Genomic DNA, 26,685 nt, shown 5'->3' on the forward strand with positions numbered 1-26,685 from the left:
TTTGCTGCTAAGCAGTGAATGTGATCTTTTTTTCTATGTAAGTAAGCTGCAATATGATTAGATCCTTCTAACTAGATTTCCAGTAAGACTGAATGTTCACTTCTGTTAAAAGAAAAGTGCGCCCAATGCTAAGCTGTGAACAGAAGGCTGGCAAGTTTAGAGGGAATGATACAAGCACCTGCCAGAGTCTTCAGCCTGGGCTTTTATAAAGGATGGGGGGATATGGGGGTGGTTTTCTCTTACCTAACAGCAGTGACAGATTATCACTATATAGTGTTGTGGGTGATGCTCAATGAATGCTTTGCTTAAAGGAGAAGGAAAGGCAAAGTCACTTGGGGGTGCCAAAATGTTAGGCACCCCCAAGTGACTTAAATCGCTTACCTTCTACCCCGGGCTGGTGCCCCTATACAGAGAGAACAGCACCAGCCCGGGTAGCTGCAGCGCTTCCTCCTTCCGGCTTTAACAGAGAAGTCGGCTTTTCACTCTACTGCGCATGCGCCTGTCGTTAGTCCTTCCAAAAGCAAAGGCGGAAGGAGGAAGCACTGCGCTCCAGGTACCCAGGGCTGGTGCTGTTTTCTCCTAACAGGTGCACCAGCCCAGGGTACAAGGTAAGCGATTTAAGTCACTTGGGGGTGCCTAACATTTTGTCCTTTAAGTACCACCCCAAGGCACCCAATCACTCCTAACCCTGCTCACACTGTTTATCTTCACCACTGTAGTTTTACTGAATACAAGAAATTACAGCACTAGGCCAATGGCAAGTGAAGAATACAACAGCTTGTTGTCCTGAAGCTCCCTTCAACACTGTCTTCATTACAATCTACCACAGCATAGGCTCAGCTAGACAATAACAGCAATACCACTTTAGGTTCAAATTTACATGTCCAAGGTGAAATAGAAGTCAAACAGTGTTAGTGATGAAGTAATAAATATCAAAGCTCTGCCATCTTTATTGTTATGCCCCATGCACACCAATGCATTTTATGATTTAGTTGGTTAAACTACTGTAATTCATTAAATTGCCTAGGTATAAGTAAGTCAGTAATTTCTCGGGTCTAACATAAAACATATGAAGCACATAACAGCATGAGTCACTAATAAAAAGCCTTGCACTTCAGTCAGTATGTCATGAGTAAGTTAATTACGCTATGGGGGAAATTATAGGTTTAGGCTTATGTCCCACAGAGCGAGTTAGTCACCTGCAATAATTTTCTGCTACCATGGGCGACTAACAGCTTCCAAATAGGAATTGCCGTTGGAAAACCCTACACATTGCAAAGTTGCCTGCAAGAGGAAATTATGCGCGACTTTGGAAAGCTGAAGGGATGTGCCACTGGCATCTCCTATTGTTGCCAGTGGAAAGGCATTTTGGAGTGGCTAGTCGCCCGTGGTAGCAGAGATCTATTGCTTAACTATGAAACAGATCTTTAATACCCTCTTAGGTCTAGTGATTTCTTTTGTAAACATAACAGTCTCCAGTAACAAAAAGCTATTCAAAGAAAAATCCTTTAAAACAATTTAGTTTACATGGTATCAGCTCAGCAATGTATTCTTTAATGCTTGGTAATACATTTCCAGAAAATAAGAGCACATGTCAAGCTAATTAGTCCAAGACAATGAATTCTCTCAATCTCTTAATTGCCAATAAAATAGTATTCTTATTTTTTTGTTGTTGTTGTTCTGTACAGGATCGGCTTTATTACTTATAATCAGTGCATGTCATGAAAGAAAATAATGCGTTTATACATGAAAGGTAGTTCTTAAATAGAATCTTTTTTGGATACTAGATCAACCATTTAGATAGTAAACAAACAAAAGATCCAAGTCCACCAACCGGATACTCCACTAAATGCATGCAGCTCTACAGAGCCAAAGTATCTTTTATAAGTCTTCTCATTGTAGTGGTGACAGATGTGCCCAGTGAGTCAGTAATCTGATAAGAGATTTTGTACAGATAGGGCTGCACATCTTTAAGACTTGTATCAAACACATTATCCACCTCAGACTGTGTTGGCATCTTTGGCAAGTATTCATGTCTGTTCATGACCTCCACAATGTTAATGATCTTTTCACCAAGTTTCTCTCCCACCTTCTCTCTGCAGATTTGCTGTTCCTGCTCATTGGCTAATGAAACAACATTAACTTTGATGGTCCAGACTTCCCATGGAATGCACTCATCTGAGAATGGCCATCGTGATTTCTTCTTTTGATAGAATTCCAAGGAAACTTGCCCAATCCCATCACTTCCTGAATTCCGCAGAGCATCCTAAAAATATGACAAGTGGAGTTTATTTTAATAGGTAGTCAAGCTGCTTCTTTTTTAACCTTGAAAGGTGAACATAGATAAGAATTTATTTTCAAATCAGTTCTCTCAATTTGAAGTATTAGTTGGAAACCTCAGTACCAGTCTTAAATGAAAGTCCCCAATTTACATACCTACACCTATGGTAAGTAACTGTTAGGGAAGGCAGATGTGGGGTCAGTAAGAAAGTTCCATTATTGGGTGGAAATCAGTTTAAATAAAGCTATTTCTAAATAAAGTAAACATATTAAAAACAGCTCGTAGTGGTGAAACTAATTACCCTTAAATGTAAGGCTTAAGCCTATAGGGCAATGGCAGTTGTGGCTCATGCAATAGTAGCATATGCAAGTCCAGGCAATGGCCACCAAAGTGATTAGGGAGCAATTCTGAGTGTTTTGTTCCCCATTAACCGATCCAGAGTTTCCTCAAATGCCACTGATCTTAGCACTTTTAAGTCAATGCAGTCTGAGCAGCCGTTTGCAGGGATTATCTGATTAAACAGCTTGAACATGTACTTAGAAATTACACAGACTTCTATCAAGTTTAGAACCAAAGCGAAGTTAAAAACACATACGCCAGTTCTGATAACACGTGCTCATAGGACTATGAAAAACAATGTACCACCATGTATAGTATTACACAACAAAGTCTAATACAGGTCCTTTTCAAAAAATTAGCATATTGTGATAAAGTTCATTATTTTCTGTAATGTACTGATAAACATTAGACTTTCATATATTTTAGATTCATTACACACAACTGAAGTAGTTCAAGCCTTTTCTTGTTTTAATATTGATGATTGTGGCATACAGCTCATGAAAACCCAAAATTCCTATCTCAAAAAATTAGCATATAATGAAAAGGTTCTCTAAACGAGCTATTAACCTAATCATCTGAATCAACAAATTAACTCTAAAAACCTGCAAAAGATTCCTGAGGCTTTTTAAAAACTCCCAGCCTGGTTCATTACTCAAAACCGCAATCATGGGTAAGACTGCCGACCTGACTGCTGTCCAGAAGGCCATCATTGACACCCTCAAGCAAGAGGGTAAGACACAGAAAGAAATTTCTGAACAAATAGGCTGTTCCCAGAGTGCTGTATCAAGGCACCTCAGTGGGAAGTCTGTGGGAAGGAAAAAGTGTGGCAGAAAACGCTGCACAACGAGAAGAGGTGACTGGGCCCTGAGGAAGATTGTGGAGAAGGACCGATTCCTGACCTTGGGGGACCTGCGGAAGCAGTGGACTGAGTCTGGAGTAGAAACATCCAGAGCCACCGTGTACAGGCGTGTGCAGGAAATGGGCTACAGGTGCTGCATTCCCCAGGTCAAGCCACTTTTGAACCAGAAACAGCGGCAGAAGCGCCTGACCTGGGCTACAGAGAAGCAGCACTGGACTGTTGCTCAGTGGTCCAAAGTATGTCATTCGGAAATCAAGGTGCCAGAGTCTGGAGGAAGACTGGGGAGAGCGAAATGCCAAAATGCCTGAAGTCCAGTGTCAAGTACCCACAGTCAGTGATGGTCTGGGGTGCCATGTCAGCTGCTGGTGTTGGTCCACTGTGTTTTATCAAGGGCAGGGTCAATGCAGCTAGCTATCAGGAGATTTTGGAGCACTTCATGCTTCCATCTGCTGAAAAGCTTTATGGAGATGAAGATTTCCTTTTTCAGCACGACCTGGCACCTGCTCACAGTGCCAAAACCACTGGTAAATGGTTTACTGACCATGGTATTACTGTGCTCAATTGGCCTGCCAACTCTCCTGACCTGAACCCCATAGAGAATCTGTGGGATATTGTGAAGAGAAAGTTGAGAGACACAAGAGCCAACACTCTGGATGAGCTTAAGGCCGCTATTGAAGCATCCTGGGCCTCCATAACACCTCAGCAGTGCCACAGGCTGATTGCCTCCATGCCACGCCACATTGAAGCAGTCATTTCTGCAAAAGGATTCCCGACCAAGTATTGAGTGCATAACTGAACATAATTATTTGAAGGTTGACTTTTTTTGTATTAAAAACACTTTTTTTTTATTGGTCGGATGAAATATGCTAATTTTTTGAGATAGGAATTTTGGGTTTTCATGAGCTGTATGCCACAATCATCAATATTAAAACAAGAAAAGGCTTGAACTACTTCAGTTGTGTGTAATGAATCTAAAATATATGAAAGTCTAATGTTTATCAGTACATTACAGAAAATAATGAACTTTATCACAATATGCTAATTTTTTGAAAAGGACCTGTATAAGGGCAAGGGAAAAATCAGTATGCGAAAAGCATGGGGTCCAGCTTGAGAGCCAAAAAAAACCTGTTAATCACAATTCGGTAAGGTCCAGTCATCTATGAGTAAAACTAATCTTGCTTCTTAAATTTTTTTGTCCTACTTTAAGTAATTCACATTTAAATTAACTCTTAGAATGCTAAACATGTCCTATGCTTAGCAACTTTTCAAATAGGGTTTCTGACCCCAGCAGCCATTTTTAGGCTGATGGCTTAAGGGGTTATTAGTTGACTGTGGTTAAATCTCTGCTACTGCAGGCAAATGATCTCCCCGAAATGCCTTCCCACACTGGCAGTAAAGTGAATCACCAGTGGAAAGGTATACACGTCACTTAGTTTTTCCGATATTACATAAAGTTCCCTCCTCAGGCAACATTGTGCGACTTTGGAAAATACAGTGATGCGTATGCCTTCCCACTGGCGATTCACTTTATTGCCAGTGGAAAGGCATTTCGGGGAGACTAGTTGCTGTGGTAGCTGAGATTAACCGTGGGCGACTAATGCCATTGCCCTTAAATCTGTCATTCAACCCTCTGCTGCCTTGGTTTTAGGGTAAAGTGGACCCTAGCAACCAGTAAGCTACTAAATTACCAAACTGGCGTACTTCTGAAAAAAATGCTAAATAATTTTAAAATAAGATCTAATACAGGTTATCATTCCCAACATCATACTAAAAGTTCATTTAAAGTTTAAATTATTTAAAAAAAAAAAAAAATGTAACAAAGCAAAATAGTCAAGTTTTTAACATTGTAAACTTGCTTTCATGATCCAAAGTATATTGGGATAAGTGAACAGATTTTCGGTACAGTTATACATACCTTGAATTCACTAACAGCTTTGTGTAGTGCTCTGTCCAACTCCTCTGATGATACCCTGACATAGGTGAACTCGATGAAGTCACAGTCAATATCCTGAGTCCCTACTGTGCCAATTGAGTAGGTACCTTCCTTCTTGTAGTGAAACTTTCCAGTGCTACGATGGAGCAATATGGTGTGGAGTACAGCCAACACAGCCTCCTCTACTTGCCGTCCTTCCACTGACACTTCCAACACTTCAGAGCGGCAATTCATCTTATCAGCTTAAGCACACAATACCTGATATCTCTTCAGAACACTGCAAATATTCATAATGTTTATGTTAGATATAACATAGTAGAAACTAGCCTAAAGGTGGCCATACACGAGCAGATCCGCTCGCTTGGCGATGTCGCCAAGCGAGTGGATCTTCCCCCGATATCCCCACCTACGGGTGGGCGATATCGGGGACCATTTAGGTAAAAAAAATAATAATCCGATTGTTTGGCCCTGGGGCCAGACGATCGGATTATGTGAGCGGCAATGGGGCAGTCGGATCGGGGACCGCATCAACGAGCCGATGCGGTCCCCGATCCGACCAGATTTTCTAACCTGGCCGATCGAGATCTGGCCAATTTCAGGCCAGATATCGGTCGGCCAGGCCGCTCTGCTCTCCCCATACACGGGCCGATTAGCTGCCGAATCGGTCCAAGGGACCGATATCGGCAGCTATAGTCGGCCCGTGTATGGCCACCTTTACTCTATTACCCCTTTTGGTGGTCTAAAACAAGGTTCCATCTAAGCTTTGCACACAGATGTTTTATTTCCTGACTACAGAGGATACTAAAGCCACACTGGAATACTAAAAATAACAATTTTTTAAATTACATTGCAGGTCTTTATAAAACCTATGTAAAGCGATGTTTCATTTAATTAAAGCCTTTTTATTGTTTCACTAGAATTTCTAGAGTCTGTAGTAGCCTTGCTGCTTTAGTACATGTTTGTTGTAGCCAACAGATATTCTTTTGTTTTATGCTAATATTCTGTCAAGTATTGTGGGGGAAACTATGTGGGGGATAATCATCTATATGCTTCCCACAGCCAGCCCCTCATGAATACAGAACTGCCAAACACAGCCAGCACTATATTTATCAGAGACCTGCTCCTCACCACAGGGCAAATTTTTTTTTTGCACTTTGCTCCTTGCCCAGGGTTTTGTAAATAAACCCTTGAAACTTTTGGTTTGCTCTAATAACAAAAATCACTTATTCAGTTTGTACCAGGGCAGGTTACAAAGTGTGAAAAACATGTTAGTTTACATCTGCCGTTTGTTTGTTCACACTTTGCACCATACACAGGGTTTTGTAAATGACCCTATGAATGTTTAAGTTTATTCTACTAATTTTATAAATCGTGTTCATGGTACCTCTATTATAATTTGTGGGGGTATATGCTCACATTTCCCTACTTGGGGACACATTATTATTTGAATCACTAAAATAAAGACAGGGATCTCCCTCTGACTGTGTAGGTGGCAGTTTAGTAGCAGTTTACCTGCTGATTATATAATCATTCCTGTTCCAGACACTGGTAGCAATGACTACAACAACCAGTAACAGTGCAAATACACTTGTATTTTGCCAGCAAGGGAAAGTAAAGCAAGTTCAACCTCGACAGGACATGGGCTCTTGCAAAACTCCATCTATAATAAAGACTGTTAAAGGTTGGAAGCACTTACCTGCGCTGTAAGTGCTTTATACTTGCTGAACAAGAAGAAGTTAAAGTTTCACACATTTCCAGAGAGCCAAGATGCCCATTTCTCTGTTCTGCAAGGATAAAGATATTGTTGATTAGTAGTAGGCCATTTTTCATTCTAGCTTATTAGAGACGGTCAGTAAATACATACACATATTCATGTATTTAAGCAGAGCCATTTGCCTTCTCTCTCCCCCTCTCCCTGTGTCATGTGACCAGGCTGCAGCTCAGCTTCTGGATGAAAACAATCAGCAGTTGCTGCGATCCTTTATATGTTTAAAAGACACATAGTGTGTCAGCCTATTCTCTCCTAGTATTAAATGCCCCCTACCTTTAAATGTATTACTTTAAATGTATAATAGCGTTTTACCTCAGAAATGTATTAGAACACAGCTGCTGAAAGATCCCCTCTGCTCAGTGTTTACACGGAAATGAGAGCTGGGCGTGTCCTTTCTTTCTCCTACAGGAAGTGGTCATAACTGTGAGTGACAGTCAGAACTGTGCAATAGCAGCCCAAGTCCCGCCCTGCGTTTCTTTCCAGATTGTTCCTGCTAATCGTGTCGAGCAGAGATGCACTTTCCTTCTCCCACAGTTCTGTTGTGCCCCCATTCTCTGAACTTTTATGTCCACAACTTCTTTCCTGAATAGTAACCCATGGGATTTGCTTATCTTTTAAATCAGTAGTTCTATGGGCCCTAAAGCAGCAGTTATGTTGACTGCTGTCAGCTACAACTCCCTGTAGCCTTACATTCAGCAAACTGATGTAATCGAAGCAATAAGATTGCCTCCTTATGTACTGCTGTGACCAGCTGCCCCTTTCAGCTGAAACAACATCTGCCTTCAACCCTGGGTGGAAGCAGTACTAGTTTTGTGATGTGGATAGGGTTGCTAGGTGGCCAACTCTATAGCTTAAGGGCTACCTGCTCACCCAGGGCTGGTACTAGGGGTAGGCAGAAGAGGCAAGTGCCTAGGGTGCAATGGTGGGGGAGAGCTGGGCATGTACCTTTTCTGCCTGTGTTCCCTGTCCTGGAGGATCAGTTTTAGCAGATCACTTGCTCTCTGAACCCGCCACCCCTGCTCATCAGCGCACATGCTCCTGAATGGGAGCAGATATCTTGGCCTAGCCCTGGGGCCACCACCTAATATTTGCTATTGGATAATAATAAGAGACATGCTATAACAATAGAGAAAGCAGACCCATGGTCGTGGGGGAGGGGGGCACCAGGGGACTGGGACTGCTTCACAAAACTCCACCTTTCCCGGACAGTTTTTACAGAAAAAAATAGGGAAAAATTAGGCTGCTCCCCACCAGCTCCCATACGGGCCTGCCAGATGTGTGAGCAGGCTGTGCTCGCTGGGCCCCTAAAAAGATTTTTCCCCACCATGATAACAAATCCAGCGTTGACCACCCCCTTTGATGCTGCTCTCGGTAGCCACAAAGTAGGTGGCCATTTTTAAATTTCTGGCTTGGAGGCATATTTTGGAAGCACAGAGACACATAGGGTTGAAAAAAAGACCAGAGTCCATCAAGTTCAACCCTTCAAAGTAAACCCAATCTATACCAAAACAGTTTTACTCCAAGCAGAGCCTCCTGCAGGCTAGCAGTCACAGCCCTTATTTAGCACCAAAAGAACTTTTTTTATGCTTCTGTGGCTCACCAACACTTTTTACATCTGACTGTGGCTCATGAGTGAAAAAGGTTGGGGATCCCTGCTTTACTGCATTCCCCCAATAATGTTTCAAGTTACTTAGCAGAGCTAGATGTGTGCATACACGGTGAATAAGGAGACTAGGGTTGCCACCTGGCCGGAAAAAATGATGCTTAATGCCAATATTATTAATTAGCTAAAAATATAGCAAGGCCTGTATTTTTTTCCAGAAAAGGTGGCAACCCCAGTGGTGACTTGGGTGGAAGCAGTGGCATAAAGTTTGCAGGGAATTTTTCAAGGTCACCATAAGGGATGGTGTGGAAGACCTCAGGCCCAGTGTTCACGCACACTAGTATGTGCATTCATGCTCTGCTTGCTTGCTCCCTTACTCACTAGCTGCCACAAGCTGTGGTTGAGTGAATTTATTCATACAGCCGACCCTGTGACCGTCCAAGCCCCCTCTCCCCTGGGCATGCCACAGAAAATTTCACTTGTGGCTTATTGATATTGATACTTTCTTTCCTATTAATAACATTGGCATTACGCATCATTTTTACCGGTCAGGCCGGTAAAATACCAGCCAAGTGGCAACCCTAGCACAGGTCCTTACCTGTTTTTTGCACCCTCCCTCCGGTCTCCCCTCATCCTACCACATTCTCCAAATTTTTAAACTCTTTAGATTTTTCAGGTTTCCTTTAAATCCTGGCACGTATGCGCAGTAAACATTTAGTGATGTCATATGGGGCATATTTGCATGCTGAGGCAGCATCCGGGGGCTTCTGAAGAGCAAATGCACATCACTTTCAGGGGTGTGTGAAATCACTTATAGCTTCTCTGAAAATGTTCTGCAGCACGCTGCATGCGCCGCATCGATCCCCCTTAAGGGGACATCTCTTAACGTTGGCAGCTCTGAACGTATACTTAGATGGGTAAATTACCAAAACTGAGCAATTGCCACTTTTGACAGGTAACTCCTGGAAAAGGTTAACACTTCTGAAGAAATACCTGCCCTCTTGGCTGGAGCTAGTTATTAGGGACAGCTTGAGGAACACCTTTCTATTTTTGCTATTGGGTAATGACAGGAAAGTATGTTTTTCCAGTGAGTCAGAGGCGCTCCAGCTCACAAAACTAGAACTGCTTCTGTCCAGAGTCATTTCTACTATCAGGTATTTTGAAAGCAAAAATCCACCCCTGGTTACACAACAGCAAAATTATTTTTTTAAAAGCACTTCTGCTTCCATCCAAATTGGAAGAAAGGTCTGTGAAAATCAGGGGGCCAGCCCCACACAATAGTACAGGTGGCCCTGTAGCTGTTATTGAATCACTTATATCAATGTTCTTAGTCTAAGGTTGAAGGGATTTTTTTTTGTGAAACATGTAGCTCCACTAACAACCGTCAATAAACAATCTATCCATGCCATTAACTGGGAATAGAGAGGAATGGGGCGGGGCTTTGTCTGCCTTGATTGTCATTTACAGTTATGACCACTTCCTGTGGAAGAATCAAAGGACCCTCCCAGTCTTCAGTTCCGCGTAGACACTGAGCAGAGAGGATCTTAGCAGCTGTGATATAATTACATCTCTGAGAGGTAAAACACGATTGAAACGATGCTTTTTATTCTTTTGAAACGATACATTAAAAGGAAAAGGACATAGCGTATAATACTATGAAATGAGGCTGACACAGTGTGTCCAGTTTAAACCTCGAAAGGATCGCAGCAACTGCTGATTGTTTCGTTTAATCCAGAGGCTGAGCCAAAGCCTAGTCACGTGACCCTATGTGAGAGTTAGAAAATGGCTCAGCGTCAGTGTGGGGAGAGGGGGCTGAATCTGCTTGCATGTTTGTGTGTGAGATAATCATTGTGCATTGCTGTGTATGTGAGTGAGTGAGTGAGTGAGTGAGGGCATTACTACCTGTGGCTGCAGCACCAAAGAAACCCACCAAACCAGTGTGAGCTCCTCTGTATATATCCTATTACAACCTGAAGAAGGTAGGATTTTGCTGTTGACACATCTACATAAATGACTGTTTACGTCTTTCAAAATGTTTGTACCAAGTAAATGTTTGTAGGAGAGACTTATATCAGGTACTAAAATTGCAACCATTTTCCTGCCACTGACATCGTTACTAGATCATTGTTGCAAGAATGCAGAACCTACAGTGCGTTTCTGGAGTTAGGGTTGCACTACAGGAAAAACTAGTTGCCTTGCGATGCGCCTTTCCCCACTAAACCCGCCAGTTGGAGAGGGTGTTGAGTGCTACAGTTGAACAGTAGCCTGATTTATGTAGGGGGGAATCAGCTCAGTCACAGTGTCACAGACCACAAGTGTTGGGATGGCACACCACATAAAAGATACATTAATTAGAGAGGGTGCTCACTCTGGGGAGCTACCTGAACACTCTCAGTAAGTTCAACAAACATGGCACACCTCAGAAAAAGGTAAAAATGTATTAAAAACCCATATGAAAATAAACCAGTGTTTCGGCTCTAACAACTAGCGGCCTGGAACCCTCAGGCAACTTCGGAAAGAAACACTTATTTTAACTTCAGAAAGCTGAAGTGACACTTATTTAAATTTGGAAAGCTGAAGTGACACTTATGTTTTCCTACCAGCGATTTACATTCTCACCAGTAGGAAAGCATTTAAGGACATAAGTCACCACTTCTAGAGGAAATTAGTCGCAGGCAACTAATCTCCTTGTGTTTCATCGCCCTTAGATAACAAAAGGATGTGATATTGGCATTCTAGCAGAGACTTACTAAGATATATTTGGTTATTTAAACAGTTTTTCTGTGGGGACCAGAACTGGGTTAAAGACCCCATATTCAATGGTTTCCACTTTACATGGGAGCTCTTTTGTTTTAAAGCAGTAGGATTTGTTTCTCTGCTGCCTGAAAAAAATAATAGGTTTAAGTGTTTTTTCTGTGATCAGTTTTATTTTTATAACCTGCTGCTGGTTATAGAAATCTCTATAGGTGGTATTTTCATTCTCTGTGTAACATCCATAATAATAACACTCCGCTGTTGCCATGTGTAAACGAAAATTACATGAGTTCCTGAAGACATGAGACTCTTTTGAGTCTGCCCCCCCCCCATGAATAACAGATTTTGCAATTGAACCCTAAGGATCTGTAAACTGGTTCTACTAGCATTTGTTATGAGTGATGAGTGAATTTTTTAGCCAGACATGGATTTGCTGAGAAACTCTGCATTTTACTATTTGTAAATTTTTTTGGGAAACTGCGATTAAAATTCATTGACTTTAATGTATTTGATGTGAGGAAAAGCTTAAAAAGTTGTGCTGGTGTCAGTCGTGCAGTAACTGTATTTTGGAAAAATGTTGCCATTTCGCCACCAAACAGGGCAGATTTACCCATTGCTATGCATTCTCTTTAGTAGGAGTGCTGGATGGAGGTTTTGCAGGATTTTCTATATATTTAGAACCACACTAAATTTCGTTTGTAGGAAATAAAAGGGTGACATGGGGAATAATTTCAGATTACATGTGCATACAGGTATAGGATCTATTATTCAGAATGCTTAAGACCTGGAGTGTTCAGATTAGGGATCTGCTTAATTTTGATCACCGTGTCTAAAGTCTGAAAAGATTAAATTAAACCAAAAAGGATTCATTAATACAAAAAAAGAAATCATTTTTAAAACTATATTTACTTGCTTAAGATGGACTCTGTGGGAGACAGCCTTTCACCTAATTTTGAACTTTTCAGATAAGGGACCCCATACCTTTATTTATGAAACTTTTTTTTAGTTGCATTTTAAGGGGGAATTCCAATTACGTTTTGTACAGTCCTTTAACATTTAGAAATTTCAGCTCTTTGCATCAGTAGCCATTCTTTTGAAGCCAGTGGAACACAGATTTAAACAGGTGTGTTGGACACAATGGGTAATTCCATCTCGTAATGTAACCAGTTTCTTTTTCCTGCCTCTTCTGTAACATGATGAAAGAAAAGTTGTGTGATAAATTGTTAGTAGATCTTGTAAAATGAAAGTAAGCTTTAGATGTTTGCTAGACTAATAGTCATGTAGTAGTGGCTGAAATCTGCCTGGTTTAAAATAAACAGTATCAGAAGGCATTTCCTTCTCTAGTTAAGTGTTATTGGTGCCTATAGGTATACTGTATCATGTTTGTTTGTTTTTGTTATTTTAGTTTTTTTTTTTTGCTGGAGTCCAGTGCAATGAATGAGAAATAGGAACATGAATAGGAGAGGCCTAAATAGAAAGATAAGTAATAAAAAGTAACAATAAAATAGTAGCCTCCCAAACCAGTATTGTTTTCCCTTCTGTGGTCAGTAATCCCCAATTGAAAGCTGGAAAAGGTAATAAAAGGAAATGGAAAGTAGAAGTTACTAAGGTGTATTTAGCATACTAAAGTTAAAGGCTAACAACCCTGGTAATAGAATTTTGCTTCGCTGTAATGGTTTCTAAAGTTTAATTTTAAAATACTAATTAGATTTCACTGCTTTGGTGGTTAGGGTTATGTGTATGTATTATAATATTACAGTCAATATGCTAATATAGTTTAACTGATTTACATAGGTTTTATTCTCTTAATCCTCCTTTAGAGGGCCTAGTAGTTTGCCTGAATATGCAGACTTGTGGGGTTATCCATGAAGGTCAGCAAATCAAGTGCCCTGGCAAGATTGTCTCACAGTGATATTGAAAATAAAATGGCAGCAATTTTCATATATCAAAGCAAGCTTCTATACATATATGTATATTTCTCTGTAGGGTATGTCTAGGATGGCAGGTTTCAGGGTATGGCCCTCTGGTAATAAGGTCTAAAACCTTCAGTTGTAACAGTACCTAAGTTGCCATTGTCTGCCCGGTGGGTTCGCTATAACTTCCCACAACTCTTGTAAAATTCCCACCAGCTCTTTCTTATTTTCACTGTAAGCCTATATATAACCTCTATACCATTTGGCACTCTGTCTGATTATTGTAAGAGTGGGCCATGGATATCAGAATGTTCTCTGGTGTCCTGTCCGACACAGCACTTATGTTGGCTTGCTTGGCAAGTTCACCCAAATGAGCTCTTCAGGCTGAAATCTGCCATGTTTGTAGTGACAGGCAGATTCAGCTCCTGTCAAGGCCCATATGGGGCGATTGGGGGTGTGGTAGGTAAAAAGCTACATGTGCCTTTAGCCTAACAAAGCGCTCTGATTCCCCTTAGTCATTATGTGTTTTTTAGTTAAGTGGTTACATTAGATTGGAATTTGAAAGAATGGAAAGTTGGAGAACTGTTGCATGTCAGAGCAGTTGAGAGTTAGTCAATTATTAACTGAATGAGGTAAAGAGAAGCTGGAAAGTAAGTTTAAAGTCTGTTTGTAGTACGTTTGGACTCTTTCTGTGGCTATAAACAGGGTGTTGTATGTGTGAGTGGCACTAAAGAAGCTTCTGAAGGGGAAAATCTAGGTGACCTCAAAAGGAACCACTTAAACAATGCAGCTTATGGACTTTAGAGAAGTAATTGTGCCATCCCATCAGACAGTGGCACAGATTGCTAGTCCTATATAGAATCCATTAAAGCAAAGAACCTAAAGATTCTAATACTAACCTCACAAAGAGCAGTTTGTTCTGCTTGTGCCTTAATCAGTTCAATCAAAACTGCCTGGCGTCAGTCCTACTCGCAGTTTTAGTGAGTTTCCATTTAAGTCATCAAGAGGTGAAATGGGTGGTTTCAAGCATTTCCAAGCCACTTGTGACAAGTTTGTCATACATGCCCAATATAAGGCCAATATAAGCTGATGTTTCAAACCCTCCAGGCTGAGTTTGCTGCTTATTGACCCATCTAGGGTGGCCTCCTGACCATGTTCCAGATCAATATCTGGCTGAAAATCAGTCAGATATCAGGCAGGTTTAAGAATCCTATTAAATGCAGGACCTTATTAGGATGCCCACAGATATGCCTAATTAGGCTCAGCACATGGGTGGCCAAATTAAGCGACATCATCAAACAAGCAAATGTCAACTTGTATGGCTAGCTTAAGTCTAAGGAACATGGGAGCTCTCATTTTGCTTAAAGGAATACTGTCATGGCAAAACATCTTTTTTTCAAAAGACATCAGTTAATAGAGCGTCTCCAGCAGAATCCTGCATCGAAATCCATTTTTAAAAACACAAACCAATTTGTTTTATATTTTATTTTGGAATTTCACATGGGGCTATCCATATTCTTCATTTCCTAGGGTGCCAAAGCCATGTGACCTGTGCTCTGATGAACTTCAGTCACACTTTACTGCTGCGCTGCAAGTTGGAGTGATATCCCCCCTCCCAGCAGCCAATCTGCAGAACAATGGGAAAGTCTCAAGATAGGAGCTCCCAGTAGATATCAGAATAGCACTCAATAGTAAGAAATCCAAGTCTGGCTTGGGACTCCTCCAGTTATATGGGGGTAGGAAAAACTATAGGTTACCTGAAAGCAGTTCTAATGTGTAGCGCTGGCTCCTTCTGAAAGCTCAGACTCAGTGCACTGAGATGGTGCCTACATACCAGTATTGCAACTAAAAAAATACATTTGTTGGTTCAGAATAACATTTTAAATGGTAGAGTGAATTATTTTCTATGTAAACAGTGTAATTTAGAAATAAAAAGTATACCATAAAATTCATGACAGTATCCCTTTAAACTTCCTTGTACAGTTACCATACATCCTGATACTCCTTGGATGTACATTTTAGGGCACCCTTCCCCCAAATCAGTATACTGCATGCTCCCTCCCCATTGTCAGAGTTCCATTAGGCAATTATTTTAACATCCCTTCCCCAATTAACCCCATCATATATCCATTCTGCATATAGTTTACCAATGTCCTGTCTATATTTAATGCTCCTCCTTAGTACCGGTCCCCTCCCATAGCCTTTTCCCCTACACAGTCCCCCTATCCCAAACCCCTTTACATCACTGTCCTTTTTCCAATTTCTTCTCTCTGCAACCTTCCCCATCTTGTATCAGCCCTCCTCCCTTTGCCAGACTATCTACACTGCCTGTGCCGTAGATAGGACAAGCAGTATGGCAGATCCTGCTCAGATATATACATTCCGTAGGCATTGGTGTCTGAATACAACAGATGAAGGATGATTTTTATAAATCTCTGCTTTCATTTAAACATGTTTCAGTGTTTAGTCTTTACCTTCTTGTGAACCCCCCATTTATTTTGTACTAATCATTACTATTAATTTCTCATTCCTCTGCTTGAACTTGATGGACTTTGGACTTTTTTTCAATCCAACTTAACTATGTAACTGCTGTATGTGAAAGTTCCCTAGTTGTTGCCAAGGGAAATCATAATGGGTGTTAATGATTGCAGTGGGGTGGATTCTGCATACTGACAACACGCAGTTTTCCCCTTTGGGAAAAACTATCAAGTCTGGTTTCCCTGTAACAGACTGCAATAATTGCACCATCTAGATCAAGGTGTCCCAGGTGGTGCCTCAGAATTCTTGAGTCACCTCTGACACAGTAGAAACCATCAGTGCATTCAGCTCGCTTGATCTGTGAGGTACGTTCACTTCACTCAAAGTAGAATACATATTTGCTTAAGCCAATTTAAGTTTTTTTTATTTTTAAGGTTTTTTTTTCCAGTTTTGATATTAAATGATTATATTTGTTTGACTGCAAAAAAAAAAAATATGCAGTAGCAAAACAGTTAAATAGGCATCCGTACATGAGCATTGACATAATCCTTTGGCTGATGCGATCCTAATCAGCAGCCTGGGGATGCTCAGGTTACACTGATGTTCTGCACAGCCCAAGTGAATCTACAGATGGCTGGATTTCAATCCTACAGAGCCGGTATCTACTAAATGTTGTTTTCCTCTGTTTCACTAGGAGCGTGTGCAGCCCACTAGATTGCCCACAATGGATTTCCTGGACCGAAATATCAACTTTAATGCTCTCCTCAAGTTCTCCCACATGTAAGCCTACAATTTCCTACTGATATTATAATTCTCTCCTGTTCATGCATTCTGAGATAGAGTTTTAGTTTGCATTCAGTTGTTTCGTATAACAGTATTCTGGTATAAATAAATGCAGTGGGTGTGAGCTATTGTCAGAAAGTTCCCCAGATATAGACTAGTATGGATTTGATCGATTTGATCAGTATGTTCTCTTTTCTTGTAGTAAGAACAGATACTGTCCCCTTCCATGTAACATGCATTCACCTTGGGTTTCTACTAAGTATACCCAATAGTTGTCATAAACAAAAAGGACTTATACTTGTGGCATATTTTTAAGTAAATGTATATTAGCCTTGTTGTAATTTTGCTAGTCCTCTACATCTATCCTATAATATCTCCTTTTTTTAACGTTGCCACTAGATTTTATTATCAGTGAGTTCTGTGCAGTTCTCTAACTTTGTGGGGAAGTCCAACTAAAATTGGCTTCTAGACACTTCTAGAAAATTTATTTTGTGATTTTCATTAGCTTTTTATTGGCCTATTTCAAACCTGAAAGTGGTATGGCCCCCACCTATTTATTCCATCCTGTCTGCAAGCAAACAGGTGGCATTAACTACTAGTGCCTTTTCTGGTTGACTATATTGGTACAGATGGTTTTCAGCTTGCTTGAGAATTTTTGGCCAAATAACAATCTATACTTGCTGTGTCACACACTTCCCATTTAAGTCAGTAGTAAGAAGTGCAGGTGGTTTTTGCTCTTAATTCTGCCATGGGAAAACAGCCTTGAGGATACATTGTTGTAACTGATAGATTTTAGAATGTTCTTTTGGAAAGGTAGAATAACAAGCATGACAGAAAACAAGAACACAATTGCAATTAACGTATTTACAATGTAAGCATGTCTGATTTTGCCATTATGTAAACGTTTCTAAATATTTGCCATTTTTACCCACAGTGAAGCATTCTATGCCACAATTCTAGCATATTTGCACTTACCACAGTCAGTGCATAATTTAGGGGCAAATACTTGAGGTACAAATATTGGGAGGTAAATGATAGGACATGGCAATACACTTCAGTTGCACAGCTAGGCATAAGCATTTGTTAATGCCATTTTAATAGATGTAATTGTTAGGTGCTTGTGCCTAAGGGCACAAAGCAAGCTGAGAGAAGCAGATCACTTTCTTCTGCAGCTCTGTTTATCTTGAAAAGTACAGCTTCCACTTGAGTGCTGGTACATGGAATAGAGGTTAGCCAAAAAATGCCTGCCTTTTGCTTTTTTGGACCGACCTCTACTCTGCTCTGTGTACCTGCGATCAAGTGGAACCTGTGCTTTTCAGCGCAGATACACGGAGCTGCGGAAGGGAGTGGATCTGCTTCTCACAGTTTGTAGAAAAACGCAGGCTAAGGGCAGTGGAGCCAACACTCTGTGTGCCCTTTGCCTAACAGATAAATATTTAAACTGTGAATTCATCTTATACTGTTCTTTGTCTTGTTTATTGTACAAACCGTGGGTATGCTTCTGTGCCAAATTAATGTTCTTTTATGTTATTTTGTGTGTTAGCTCCTCATCCACACAACAACACCTGAAAAGGGTATACTCCAGTTTTGCTATTTGCATGTTGGTGGCTGCCGCTGGTGCCTATGTGAATGTGGTCCTCAAGTTTCTGCAGGTAAGGAGAAGCTACTGTTTCATTCCTTGTAATATAAGAGGTGTATAGGGATTTTATATGTGAGGTCTACTTAAAGGGCAAAGGAACATTTTGTCTGTAGGCATCAAAACTTTCATGGTTTCCTCCCCACAGGCATTAATATAAATTGGCAGTGGGGAAGTCACTTTGTTTTTTCAAAGTTGCCTCTTGCGGAAACTTTGGGCTACTTTGGAAATATGAAGTGCTGCATATGTATTCACTCTGGTGATTTGCTTTATTGCTGGTGGGGAAGGACTCTGGGCAGATTAGTTGCTGCCGGTAAGAAACATTAATTGCAGGCGACTAATCTCCCCGTATGCCAGTACCCTTAGTGATGATATTATCTGCTTAACTAATGGTCATACTGCAAAATGTTCTTTGCAGGAGATCAAGCTTTAACAGATAGGTGATGGATTATATTTATCCTTGTCTAAGATCTAATGTCCTTTCTGCAAACAGGGAAGCTTTCTCTCATTCGCCGGCTCTCTTGGAATGATGATCTGGCTGATGTCTACTCCCCACACTTATGAAAGTGAGAAAAAGCGTCTAGGAATTCTTGCTGGATTTGCCTTCTTTTCAGGTAAGTAGGTTAGAGTTTATTATAATAATGAATATATTTTTCCCTCAAAAAATGCCCTTTAAATTTTTTTAGATTGGTCTTCCATGTAATGAAATTGCCCACCATAAAGCAAATAACAGCCTCTCTGTGAGCCAGAAAGAAACCCCGGGCAGTTGCCAGCCCTGCTTACTTTAACAATCAGTGAAATAGGGACAGAATTTATAAAGTTTTATGGTGTTCCAAGTAAGGCCCAAGTCTAAATGCTTAGTTACATAGTCATGCATATATATGCTGAGTCACAAACTATCCATGTGCAGACACCATATATACACAAAACCCATTAACAACCTTTGTTTCTGACATTCCAAGCAAGACTTCCCCTGTTGTAGCCAAAATTCTCTTGGCTGCCTTATTATGAGCACTTATTTATAATGTCCTAACATATTCTGCAGTGCTGTATAATAAAGGATTATATACACTGAACTTTGAACCAATTGCATACAAAAAATAACCATTATAGGAGGTAGAGAGAGCCCTGCATAAAAGAGCTTACAGTTTTACCAATTATTTCATAACACTTTTCCTCCATTGCTGATTTTCTATATATTCTTACGTTGCATTTTTTATGATCCTCAAGTGAAAATGCATATCTGCTTCTTCTCTTCAGCTCTCCACTTTTTTCTCATACAACCTTCTTCCTCATAGCTGCTTCTTCTGGTACATAAAACAAGAGCACTATTTATGGGTAATATAAGCTGTACAAAACAGTGCAAAATCATTACTTTTTATACATATTTGGCTGTTTGTCTCCACCTAGGTATTGGTTTGGGTCCAGCTTTGAATTTGTGCATCGCCATTAACCCCAGGTATATGCTTTGTTGTTAAATATTTCACATCCCTTACAAATAAAAAAGTGATTTGGAGTTGGCTAATGGTATTTTTAATGTTTTAACACAGCATCATTCCTACTGCTTTTCTGGGCACTGCCATGATCTTCATCTGCTTTTCACTCAGTGCTCTCTATGCACAAAGGCGCAGTTTCCTGTTCTTGGGAGGTAAGCACTATATAATATGTTTTGTATAAGAGCACAGATAAAATGTGCACTCAGGGCATTATATGATGTGCCATTTTTGTTTTTTTTTTCCCCCAGGTATTTTGATGTCTGCTCTTAGCCTGCTGCTTCTTTCTTCTTTGGTGAACTTGCTTGTTGGATCAGTTCTGCTATTCAAAGTAAATAATTTTCCAATGTTTTGGCAACATTTCTTCAGATATCTGTCTTAAAGGAGAAGGAAAGTCATTTTGGCATTTTACTGCCAATAGATTAGCCACCTAGTGGCACCTAGAATGCTATATTTATATTGTAGAAAGCTTTACCATACCCGAGTAAAGAGCCCTAGAAGTTCCCTCTGTTTGTTTAATATTGCAGTTGCCATTTTAGCATGGTCTCCCCTAGCTTCCTGCTGCAGCTCTAGGGATCGTAGCAAAGATCACACATTCTGATGGGAGGGGGTAGTGAATTCTTATGGGAGGGGGGAGCAGGAGAAGATCAAGAAATTATTCCTAGAATCTCTGGTGGGAAGCGTTTGTCCTTTTCTTTTGCAAGGAGAACACAGAAATATCTAACCGAAGCCTAGTATTTATGAGTTTCACCTTAGAAACAAATTATTTATATTTTTCAGACTAGTTGTAATTTAGCCTTTTCTTTCATTGTGTAATTATGATCATGCTTCTCCATTTCAGATGCACATGTACATTGGTCTGCTGGTTATGTGTGGCTTCGTGTTGTTTGATACTCAGCTTATTATAGAGAAAGCTGAACAAGGAGATAAAGATTATGTCTGGTAGGTTGTTTTTTTTTTTTTTTTTTAAGTATCAGAACCCATATTTCATGTTTGGCCCATTGATATCTGTCAAGTAATTTTCAAATTACATATGCTTACCATATATTAAATGGTGTCAGTAGACTTGCTGGTGAATGGGATTTTCTCACTTTTTTCTCAATATTTGGGCAAACCCCAGTTAGAGAGCAGTCATGGATCCCATCATTGAGAGTCCATATACAGGCCAGTAGACTTCAAGCTCACTGAAGAATGGCTAAGATGCCGGCCAATATCTGCACCTGATCCTTTTGGCTTAAAGCACATGTGGTTTTTTACCATATTTTAGGCCTACAACAGACAGTATTGACATTTACAGTTTTTTTAACTCTGGAAGCTGCTGGAGCAGAAAATACATTTAAATGTAAAGTGCTCTCCAGTGGACAAATTTTTAGTTGGGTTTACCAAACAATACATTTTAACACATCTCCTAGACATGGAAGTATACTTGATTTACCTGAAAAGAACAGCTGCATAAAATTCATTGCTTTCTAAATCCATAATCATATAGTATAATCAGTGCAGTAGGTGACTGGCCAGCAGTACTAATACAAGTGATAAAGGGGTGCCTTTAAACCTTTGTTTTAGTCTAGGGGAAGACGTTACAAAGAAAGGAACAAACTGACCTTGTGACCATTTGTGCCTCACAAGTTTCCTATAAATAATTGTCCTTTTCTCTGTTCTAGGCACTGTGTCGACCTGTTTTTGGATTTCATCACCATTTTCAGAAAGCTCATGGTAATCCTGGCAATGAATGAGAAGGTATATTTCAAATGATACACTTCTTTTTTCAGTTTGTTCATTTGTTTGAACACAAAACAGTTTAATATATAACTAGCTCTATATAATGTGGACTGGCAGTCTTTGGGCTTTAAAGGAAAACTTACCCCCCCCCCCTCATGCACATTATTGGCCCCTCTCCCTGCTTCCTTCCTGCATAATCTATTAGATGAAAAAAGTGTCCCTGTCTGGAAAGCTGACCTATAGATGCAGAGTAGCGCAGTGGAGTTACCAGGTGCCATTTGCGGCACATTTGGCCATCTGGCACATTCACTGACATTGAGCTTTCTGGTGCATGCACAGTTGAAGTTGTTCCTGGACTAGCTCCAACTGCACATGCGTCAAAAAGCAAAGTCCGTCGCAAAATGAAAAAGGAGGATCCAGAAGATGGCGTCTATGAACTCCGCTGCACTAGAGAGGGTCACTTTTCCATCTAATAGACTCTTCAGGGGGGCAATTAAGGTCTGTCTGTGGAGGATTTATAATATAAGATATTCTTAGTGGTGTAATTTCTGTCCTGCTGTAAAGTGATCTACATTCCCTTGTAAAATATAAAGACATTTAAAGAGGTAGTTTCATTCACTTCTTCAGATGAATATGGTTTGAACATAAATAATGATTTATGACTCTTTTTTTTATTGCAGGAGAAAAGGAAAGAGAGGAAGTAAAGCAGACTGGCTCCTCCCCCATAGTGTGGCTGGCATTGTTTTGGGTTTTCATACATTTCTTACTGATGGTTTTGTTTCCTATGGTATAATGAAACGCTTGGGAATCACTCTGTTGTCTTTTGTACATTTTATTGTACCTTCAAAAGTCTCATGTTTACTGACACTGTCTGGCATCATCTTTAGAAATAACATTCAGTGGCCCATGGTCTTATTCCCCTGAAAATATATTCACTGTGTTGCTCCTGAAGACAGAGCTTGGGTATAATTTCTTAAAATGAATAGTATTTCTATTAATTGTTATATGATGACATTTGGCTTGCATTATATTGTTTGGTCTCTTTCTTCTGGCTGTACCAAATGGGTTGCCTCTGCAAATTCCACCATATTTGCTACATCTTGACGTTTTCTAAAAGGGTTTCCCAGTACCAAAACATGGGCAACAGAATGATGCACAGTGGAAACTTTTTTCTGCTGTAATACAGAGCTATCGGTGATATTTCAGATGAACTTGTTCCTTTACAAATGAAACTATATCCAGTTACACCTGAAATAGTAAACATGGGGCCCTTTTATCTTCTGATTTACCAGATAAATGTCCAATAAGAGATACCCATCATCTGCTTAATGAATTTGCAATTCTAGAACTGCTCTGTGCTATTCTTCTGTTTTTTTAGTGATTAAATTGCCATCACGATAAGGAAATATGTACCTACCTAGAAGTGCCAGTTGTTAGAGTTAAAGTTTCTTATACTTGCTTCATACATATTCTGATTTATCTAATTTGCCACAATTTGCCCTTTTACCAGTACAGGTAACAATCGCACTCACCATCTTTCCATTAACCTGATGTGGGAAGACTAATCTCGATCCAAAAGTATTCTCAAAACTATTACTAGTGGTTTTGCATATTGTGTAGATTATGTAAATATCCCTTTTTCTGCAATTAAGACAAAGTCACACTGGGCAATTTTGTTTTTGTCCTATGAACATTAACTCTTTACCCATGTACATTGTCTTTGTATAAGGCATGTGAAGCAGTAGTGGCCTCTGTCATTGTCATGAGGATTTTATAGTGAAAGCGTATGTAGCTTAAAAATATAGGCTTTAGTTGCAATATGTGTGTGTGTAGTAGAACAAAGGACAACCAATTCTGACCTGGCAGTTTTTACATCTTACTGAATGAAGGAATTCTGGGTTGGTAAATAAAGTAATGTGGTACTAAACTACTGTGAGGATTTTTTTCCCCCTTGGATGTGCTGAACTTTGTATATAGGAAAGGTCACTTTTGTTATCTTTTCCTAGGATAGGAACATGGATTTTTACCATTAAAGGGGCAGTATAACCTCTTTTTCTACATGATTGCAGTCAATAGGGCTTGTACTGAAGTAATGTATGTATTTAATTTCTTGACTAAATAGGGCAACATTTAAAAAGCAAAGTCATAATTTACTTCTGGTTCTTCAAGACCAATAAAAACAAGCAGTCCAGTGAGAGACCTCTGTATAAACAAACCCAGCCTATATTAGGGTGTTGTGATAAGAAGTAGCTAATTATACAGAGGGCTTTCCAGTGGACTACTGATTTGTTTTGGGTTTTTTTTGTGTTGTCAGACATACAGAATGTGCCTGTTTAAATAAAAAACATACAGATTTTCTTAATACAGCAATAGGCTAAAAATATGTTCAGTACAAGCCCTATTCGTTTAGCTACTGTTGCAAAGAGGGGGGGCTTAACTGCCACTAAAAATGTGATTGTTATAACCGGGATTCAGCTCCTCCTTTACTAACTGCTTGGATTGTTCTAACTAATGAGATAAGATTTTTGCAGATGATGATATAAAAGTGTTACTTGTCCCTTATCTTTTGCATGCTCATGGGGATATTGCCAGCTCCTTAGAAACCGTGCCAAGAATCTTCTCAAAGATGAAAACTATGTGAAAGATTTCTAACAATTTTTCATAATCATCATTTTATTTTGGAGTACAGTGATCTGCTGTAGAGACAACTGTGACACAGTGAAAGTTTTTTTTTTTTGATTGAAAAATACAAAAATATGAATTAATTTGTACAAACAAAATAAAACGTTAACAATGTATTAAATATGCTTCAGGCCTGTGCGTTTTCCTCCCACGTAAAGTCATTTCTCAAGAGTAAAGATGTAATTTCAGACTTGGTCAACAGCGGCACGCTATGTGCTGTATACATCACAATAACAACTCAATCTCCCTCAGCCCATGAAAAGTAAGGGTGGCAAAATCAAATTGGTTCAGATGGTGAGTGTCTTTTTTTGAGTCCCAGAGTGACACTGCGCTGTAACAGTCTGATGGACATTCTGCATCTGCACTAATCATAACAATGTCTCCTGCTGATGAAATTTAGAAATAGGGCTCATTTACAAAGCTTTACTGCAAATGCACTAGAATTATTTGAAAATGCTGCATTATTGGTAAAAAAAAAAAAAAAAGTTGCAATTTTGGTCTACAAATTACACTTTGCACGCTGTACATGTGCTTGTAAATGAGCTCTATTAAAGGAGACCTGTCACCCAGACATGAAAAGCAATATTTGTTAAATTAACCATGAAATACATCTATTCCTGTTATAATGGTATTTAAAAATTCCCAGCTGTCAATCATATATTGCCTGCCCCCCCCCCATGTCTTAGGTGGGGCAGACTATTACTTTTAATTTCCATTCAGCACTTCCTAGATGTCACTTCACTCCTCATTTCCCCACCCTTCTCATGGTGTATAAATGTGTATCTTGTGCAAGGGATTGGGCATCAGATCCCCCATTCTGCCACATTAGCTAGGTTTTGGGTTGATACAAAGTTTGCCTTCACAAAATGGCACCAGGCTGCTTGCCGTGAATGGGAATTCCAAGACTGAAGGAAACAAGATTTAAAAAAAAAAAAAAAAGTGTTACTAAAGTTTATTTTACTTGCCAAACACAATAGAGAAATATTTGGAATTATTTCTTAGGGTGACAGGTCCCCTTTAACTTTCTTTTATATAATCCTTCCAGTTGGTTATATTAAAGAGATACTGACACCAGAAAGTAAATGTTTTTTTTACATCTATCATAACATTGTCTTTGCAAGAACTTTATAATTTTGCCATAAAAATATTTGCCTGATGCGTTTACATTACCTGTCTGATCCCCTGTGTTCCTCTATGAGGGGGCGGCCATATTTGTCTGTTAGGATTAGAAGCTATAACTGACAGGTTGGGAAGGGACAGTCAGGTTGGCAAAACAGTCAGGTTTAGGAACTTCAAGTAACAATTGCTTACAAAACCAAACCTGTCAGCGAAAAACCGTCAACACGACCTATACTTGATAAAGGGCGTCGCATTGCCCGAAACATGTTGTGTATTTTGGTCTGAAATAAATAGCATTTTAGCAGAATTCTGCTTTATGGTGCTCTCCTCTATACTTGGATAACACGACCTATAGGTAGTTTTTTATGTATATTCATATTTTGAAAAGTGAATAAGTGGAATTAAACTGATCATAAATTGAAAGATCGTTTTTGCAAGGTCACCAAACAAGTCAATCTTTCCCTGATATTCCCACCTTGAGGTAGGTGATTTCACATTGATCTGATCATTTGACCCATCACATTGATGGAATACAGGCTAGCAGGATGAAGACCACACCAACAAGGGATTTTTAAACCTGTCCAATAATGATGTGGTCAATTTTCGTCAAGATACCGGTTGGGTAGACACATCTAAGGGCCCCATACGCTTGTCCCGTTGGCAGTTTTTTTATCAGCTTGTGTATGGCCACCTTAACACATTCCCAGAAATATTTTCTAGAACAGTGGTGGCCCTGGCCCCCCACCTGTCTGGCTGCTGTGACTGCTTACTTTTGTGTAAACTTTAAATGGTATCAGTACTGAGATTAACTGGCCCCTTGCATGGTTTACACCTCAGATTCTGGTTGTAATTCCCTGAATTGTTCACAACTCAGGCTTAGACTGTAAGCATTTGTTCATTTGTTAACACTGCAGTGCCTGCATTGTGTCACCATATGTACTGCAGTACAAACTTCATCTTGGAGTCCTGTCTCCTTCCCTTCTCTGCCTTTGGTGCCATACTCTGCCTGCCCTATGCTGCCTGTGTGTGCCGTACTTTGCCTGTCGTACCCTGCCTGTGTGTGCCATACTCTGCCTGCTCTACCCTGCCTGTGTGTGCCATACACTACCTGCCCTATGCTGCTTGTGTGTTCCATAGTCTGCCTGCCTTATGCTGCCTGTGTGTGCCATACTCTGCCTGTCCTACCCTGCCTGTGTGTGCAATACTCTGCCTGCCCTACCTTGCCTGTGTGTGCCATACTCTGCCTGCCCTATGCTGCTTGTTTGTGCCATACTCTGCCTGCCCGTGTGTTCCATACTCTGCCTGCCCTATGCTGTCTG

At 40.1% G+C, this 26,685-nt stretch overlaps 2 protein-coding genes across 5 annotated transcripts; one reads left to right on the forward strand and one right to left on the reverse strand.

Annotated features, from left to right (window-relative positions):
- Positions 1-918: 918 nt before the first annotated feature.
- atg101 (autophagy related 101) lies at positions 919-7,544 on the reverse strand. Of its 2 annotated transcripts, none has more exons than XM_012957003.3 (4): positions 7,277-7,422; positions 7,109-7,196; positions 5,395-5,689; positions 919-2,266 (listed from the first exon to the last, which is right to left on the reverse strand). In XM_012957003.3, exons 3-4 carry the CDS (start codon positions 5,644-5,646, stop codon positions 1,862-1,864), a joined length of 657 nt encoding a protein of 218 aa, XP_012812457.1. In that variant the 5' UTR covers positions 5,647-5,689; positions 7,109-7,196; positions 7,277-7,422; the 3' UTR covers positions 919-1,861.
- Positions 7,545-10,349: 2,805 nt separating this feature from the next.
- On the forward strand, positions 10,350-24,372 carry tmbim6 (transmembrane BAX inhibitor motif containing 6). Of its 3 annotated transcripts, none has more exon segments than NM_001017100.2 (10): positions 10,350-10,363; positions 16,626-16,711; positions 18,258-18,366; positions 18,844-18,964; positions 19,761-19,809; positions 19,901-19,998; positions 20,095-20,174; positions 20,685-20,785; positions 21,508-21,583; positions 22,246-23,492. In NM_001017100.2, coding segments are annotated over 9 exon segments (714 nt in total). In that variant the 5' UTR covers positions 10,350-10,363; positions 16,626-16,655; the 3' UTR covers positions 22,270-23,492.
- The last annotated feature ends 2,313 nt before the right edge of the window (positions 24,373-26,685 follow it).

This window comes from Xenopus tropicalis, chromosome 2, assembly GCF_000004195.4.
Source record: "Xenopus tropicalis strain Nigerian chromosome 2, UCB_Xtro_10.0, whole genome shotgun sequence".
In the NCBI taxonomy this organism is placed as follows: domain Eukaryota; kingdom Metazoa; phylum Chordata; class Amphibia; order Anura; family Pipidae; genus Xenopus; species Xenopus tropicalis.

What these genes read in the sequence shown, in the direction of transcription:
- tmbim6 (XM_012957031.3), top strand. Translation starts at nt 16,656, where the DNA reads ATGGATTTCCTGGACCGAAATATCAACTTTAATGCTCTCCTCAAGTTC. An exon ending in TGGTCCTCAAGTTTCTGCAG is followed by an intron (nt 18,367 to 18,843) that starts GTAAGGAGAAGC and finishes TTCTGCAAACAG; the next exon opens with GGAAGCTTTCTCTCATTCGC. An exon ending in TGGATTTGCCTTCTTTTCAG is followed by an intron (nt 18,965 to 19,760) that starts GTAAGTAGGTTA and finishes GTCTCCACCTAG; the next exon opens with GTATTGGTTTGGGTCCAGCT.
- atg101 (XM_012957003.3), bottom strand. Translation starts at nt 5,646, where the DNA reads ATGAATTGCCGCTCTGAAGTGTTGGAAGTGTCAGTGGAAGGACGGCAA. An exon ending in AAGCTGTTAGTGAATTCAAG is followed by an intron (nt 2,267 to 5,394) that starts GTATGTATAACT and finishes TCATATTTTTAG; the next exon opens with GATGCTCTGCGGAATTCAGG.